Source organism: Bidens hawaiensis, unplaced genomic scaffold (assembly GCF_021521415.1).
Source record: "Bidens hawaiensis isolate Kalapana, Puna unplaced genomic scaffold, B.hawaiensis_p1.1 tig00036246_1, whole genome shotgun sequence".
Lineage (NCBI taxonomy): Eukaryota > Viridiplantae > Streptophyta > Magnoliopsida > Asterales > Asteraceae > Bidens > Bidens hawaiensis.
The window spans coordinates 1-5,175 of NW_027496310.1; the positions used below are offsets into that span (position 1 = coordinate 1).

A 5,175-nucleotide genomic window follows, 5' to 3' on the forward strand; every position below is an offset into this window, starting at 1 on the left:
GAGAAAAATGGGCCAAAAGATGGGGCCCAAAAGCCCGTCTTTCTTCCGGCCTTCAAGTCAAGTCACGGCTTGTGAACCTTGAAGCCGAAGACTCTAGGTACGTAATCTTGTGATGTCTTTTGAGGTTTCAGGTGTCCATAGGTCATCAGAAACAAGTGAGGAAATGTTGACCCAAAATAGGCTCCATCAAGATCTAGATGCTGTTAAGGAAACATTGTAGGGCCCACAGACTAAAAATTATACAGGTTTCTTGTGTTCCAAGAAAGATGCGCACTTTATATTTTAAAAGTTTTGAATTAACTACACGGATGATTCCTGTGGACTGTGGTTCGGGCGATATTGCAACTTTAATCCCCAACTTTGAAAATTCTGAATAATTATAACTTTAAACCAATTGTTTGCATGAACATAACACCCTAAAGCTTTTAATATTAAAGGGTATTTTGATCATTTCACACTCACTGAATGAAGCAAGTTAACCTCCATCCATTTTAGAGACCAGTGGAGTTACGTTCGTGCAAACAGTTTGTCTAAAGTAGTAATTTTTCAAACTTACTTAGGAACTAAAGTTGTCATATGAGCTAACCACAAGGACAATCCTGTGTAAATAAATTATGGTTTAACAAAAAGAATAAACTGCAGGAAGACGTGACCGTTCCACTTTTTATTACCTACATGTGTAATTATGTAATTATTTATATATGCATTTTAATGAAAAAGGATACTATCTTGAAACCTGGATTGTGGGGTGTAAATATCTTCACACTTTGGACAAAATATTTTGACAGTGTTTTGTCTTGAGATGTCGGATTGACCAACGGGAAGACAGGGTTGACCACAGCAGTACACTCTCGGGCATCTGCCAAATTCTGCATTCTTGTATTTCTCAAGCTGTCAAAAGAGATCATTTACGCCAATTGTTATTTTTCACAAAAGCACTAAGCTTTACTAATATGGGATCAAAGAATAATATCATACCATGGCAGCCAATCCTTTGGTTGTTAGAATATATCGTACATGAATAAGACCATAAAGCATCTCTGCAGCTGATTCAAATATCTCATTTTGTTCTTCTGAAAACATATCACCTGCTACATACATTAAAATTTAAAACAAGTCACGCTGCACGTGAAACCGAAGTGCAAAAAACAAGTCAGTAAAGATTTCAAGAAACAAAAAAAAGGTTATACCATGGGACGATTCAGCATCCAGAATCAAATCAAGAGCATACTCATAGTAAGGAACTTGACTGCTCAAACCACAGAGATTAAAATCATCCTGAATATAATTCTCATCAACTTCACAGAAAAACTCGTTTCCGCGCAGGTTGCAGAACCATGATATCCAAGACGTGTCTTCCTCATCGGACCCGCTAACATCCGACTCCTCACTATCTGTCTCAGATTCCTCTACAATCTTTTCCTCCCCTAATAACAAAACATAAACCCTTTTTTTTTACACAAATCCCATAAAAAACCCAAGATTTCAAATATACAGATTGCATACAGTTTTCTATGCAGTTAATCCGGAAAAATATCGAATATCGGTTATCATGGTGAGATATTAGTAATTATAATATCATGCAGAATTTATATATATAGCAATTTAACACTAACAATTCGGTATAATATACTCTCCTACCATTAACAAATTAACCTTTTGCAACTTACAAAACACTTAACAATCGTAACAAGTAGGAACTGATTAAGACTTAAAACACTAAATATTGACAATTAAGACTTCAAAAACAGATATCGGGAAAATTAGTGATATCTCGGTCAAATATTAGTCCAATATCGGCAAACATAGCCGATAATATCGTGACCGATATTATGACTAATATTTTGCACTGATATCTTACCAATGGACCGATAACCGATATATCAGTGATATATCGACTGTAGAGATAATTTTACACAATTAACAAAGTAAAAAAGTAATTATATTCCACCAATTAGAAAACCCCTAATATAAAGTCACTTGCACTAAGGTTGCAAAAGTCGCTAGGCAGACCCTAGGTGATGTGCTTTAAAAAAATATATAATTTATATAAGTATTTTCTACACTTTTAAATGATTTTGAGTTGGTGTTTATTAAATATTAGTCTAAAGTGGTTCGTATTTGAATTAAATATGTCAAGAGACTACGAGCTTAAACGAGAAACCAACTCAACATTAATAACTACTTGTTGGTTTATTAAGTCGGTGCATTACATATCTTAATTTTAATCCTAGTTATATATTTATGGTTTTCATATGTAATGAGTCTAAACAGAAAATGATTAAATGTGAACCATAATTTTATAATTATGATATATGAAAAAGAATTATCATGTGACATCTTACTTAAATTACTTATGTTCTTATTTCTTTAATTTTAACCAACGTTTACGTTTGTTTGTAACATAGGCCTACAACAAGTAATTATTGATATTTGATGGGCCCGCGTGAAGAGGTATGAATTGGAAGCAGTTGTAAGAAATTTAAAACCTAGCAAAAGTCGGTTAAAGTGTAATATAAATATATGGAGCTAAGGGGAGCAGGAGCGGAGAGAAGCATATTATTCGGCGGCTGGAATATTAATATAATTCTTGGGAGGAGCGCACGGCAGAACATCTCAAAAAGAATACTAGTGGCAGGATCTTTTGGTGAGAGAAGCATAGCCATAATTTTGATTTGGTGGAAAATATAATTATTGCAAGGTAGCAGCAGCACAGAATCAAGAAACAAAGTAACAGCGGCTCGTATCATTATTATTGTTTCAGGTTTTTATTATTTTCAAAGATTAAAAAAAACATGATTTGCATATTATACTTTTATTGTACGCCATTGAATATGAGTAGCTAAACTTGTTAGAACTACCTAGGTTTGGTTAATTGACGATGTTTTGATGATTGTTTCGGGTTGAGTAACGAACATATAATTGATTTTCTAGTGTCTAAGTTCATATTATTATGATTTTATTCTATGATTGCTATTGAGTTGTTCAATGTTATATTAATAAAACCCCGTGTGATTTTATCTTTACATGAATTAGTTTCGTGTTTTGTTTAGGATTGCATGCTAGACTAATTACTTGGTGTTTTTGGTTGTTTGTGGTAGACGTCACCATAGGGTTTGTTTGGTTAAAGTTGTTCATATCAATGGTTCATCTCCTTTTAGTTGGACCAAGACATTAGGAGTTGGTTTGTCTCTTTGGTCTATTCGATTTAGTTTGCTGTTGCGAGACCACATGCGGTTTTCTAGCTGTTGATTAGGTTAATTTGTAAGCCGAATTATTTAATCTTTAATATTGAATTACCCCTTATTCCTTAAGTTTGTTAAGATTACGAGCTTTAGAGGAATTTGTGATTTTGATACGGACCAAGTAATAAATCAATTGGGTACTTAGAAAATCAACTGTGCTTTATCTTCTTTTCTAAACGTTTTTAAGGGTCTTTAGTAAAACTGACCGTGGGGACCTATTTTCCCTAATTATTGTCTAGTGAGATCATCTTTATAACCCGGTTTTATGTGTTCGTTGTCACCTGAGCGTCGTTGATAGTCGTCAAGATACCTTACCTGGGTGGTTCACCTTCATCATATTTGAGAGCTCCGTTGTGCCGTTAAGTTTTTCTTGTCAGTTTCATTAACTTAAGTAAGTTAGTTAAAGTAATTAAAATAAAATATAAAAAAAATAAAAGAATAATAATATCAATTAAATATTTTAAGGTAGGACTTGGATTGGGGTTTATAATCTGAGCCGTTCTCACGTGTCTTCGAGTTCGATATCCGGACTTTCCTCATCTTTGCTATACGCGACCGGTACACTTGCCGTTTGTGTGAACTAGGATAGATTGTTTGGTTTTTAAAGCTTAGTTGCGATTCGTGATTATTATATATATTTTCGCACACCACTAGGCGGCCGACTAGGGAGTTGAGTGTACTCGGAGAGTACTCGGACATGGTAATTATAAAAAAAATAAAATTTTTGGATATATATATATGTCACATATCATAAGTTTCTTAATATTTATAACAAAATAGGGGAATATCAATATAAATAAGAGAGATACATCTTTAAACAATCATTATTAAAAAAATGATATTCGTTCATTAATATTATAGAAATACAAATTATGTTTTATTTTTTGAGTCAAAATCGGTCGAAGTTCACCGACTACATGTGATTCTGGCTGAGGTTAACTAGGCGGAGTTAAAGAATCTCGTCTCGGGGAGTACTCTAAACCTAGTTTTACAACATTAGTAGCAGGTCATAATTAGGGCAAACTAACAAACCCTAAAACCCCAAATTGACATTTATATAGAATCGAAATTACCTTTGGAAAGCTTGTTATTAGGGTTTGCAGACGACCTAGAAAGTTTGGAGGTAGTGGCATCTTTGGTGCCGTTCAAATTCAATAAAAGTCTTGAGGTTGTGGCGGACGAAGATCGATCAGTTTTAGCCTTGGATCCTGATCCACCTCTCTCCCGATACATGGTGTTTGTATGTATGTATCAATCAAAGTTAGGGTTTTGGTTGTATCTATGAAACCCTAATTGGAAATATGAAATTGGAGAGAGATGTATGTATATATTTGTATCGGCGGGAACATGTGGGATTGATTAATACTGGGTGGATGATTATTATTGTTATTTCAGGTGCATGATTTAATGGGACAGTGGGTTAGTATTTGCTTGGTGGATTCATTAACAATGTTTTTTCATCATGTCACCAGGTTCGGATCTAATGTTTGGATTCCAAATATGTTAAGACTTGGGCCCGTTTCGATTAGCACCTGAAGTAAAATCAAGTTAGTGCTTTAGGCCCTTATTTGAATTTGAATTGGACTTTTAATTTTTAGGTTGGTTGTGAGCTGGTTCGATATGAAGCTTTTGAAATCTCAGTAAATAAGTAAGGGTTTGTTGCTAGGCATGTCGTGTTAAAGACAAAATCCGGAAAAATTGCTAACCGTGAGAAAGCTTGTGTCGAGAATCAACATGTCTTCATTTCTTTTGCTTTTGATGCATTTGGGTCCCTTGACCCATATGTTGTTTCGTTTCTGAAAAGAGTTCAGTGAGTCGTGCGCAGTAACATATCGACGCCGAAGAACTGTAACTTTGTTTTCAGTATAATCAGATTTGTCATTCAAAAGGGGTTGCGGCGCAACTTGTTGCCTGCTTACCTGTCTCTTTA

General features: G+C 34.5%; 1 protein-coding gene across 2 annotated transcripts; it reads right to left on the minus strand.

Moving 5' to 3' along the window:
- Window positions 1-6: 6 nt before the first annotated feature.
- Window positions 7-4,645, minus strand: LOC143588224 (casein kinase II subunit beta-1-like). Of its 2 annotated transcripts, none has more exons than XM_077069289.1 (5): window positions 4,319-4,645; window positions 1,191-1,427; window positions 979-1,088; window positions 726-891; window positions 7-193 (listed from the first exon to the last, which is right to left on the minus strand). In XM_077069289.1, the coding sequence occupies exons 1-5, from the start codon at window positions 4,476-4,478 to the stop codon at window positions 63-65; spliced, it is 804 nt and encodes a 267-aa protein (XP_076925404.1). In that variant the 5' UTR covers window positions 4,479-4,645; the 3' UTR covers window positions 7-62. The 2 variants fall into 2 exon arrangements, with proteins under 2 accessions (XP_076925404.1, XP_076925403.1); XM_077069288.1 differs by having other exon boundaries at window positions 979-1,091.
- Between the last annotated feature and the right edge of the window lie 530 nt (window positions 4,646-5,175).

Bases quoted from the DNA above. Each gene is read 5' to 3' on its own strand.
- LOC143588224 (XM_077069288.1), bottom strand. From the start codon at position 4,478: ATGTATCGGGAGAGAGGTGGATCAGGATCCAAGGCTAAAACTGATCGA. The intron at 1,092-1,190 runs GTATAACCTTTT...TAATGTATGTAG, and splicing joins GGATGCTGAATCGTCCCATG to CAGGTGATATGTTTTCAGAA. The intron at 892-978 runs GTATGATATTAT...CTCTTTTGACAG, and splicing joins CCAAAGGATTGGCTGCCATG to CTTGAGAAATACAAGAATGC.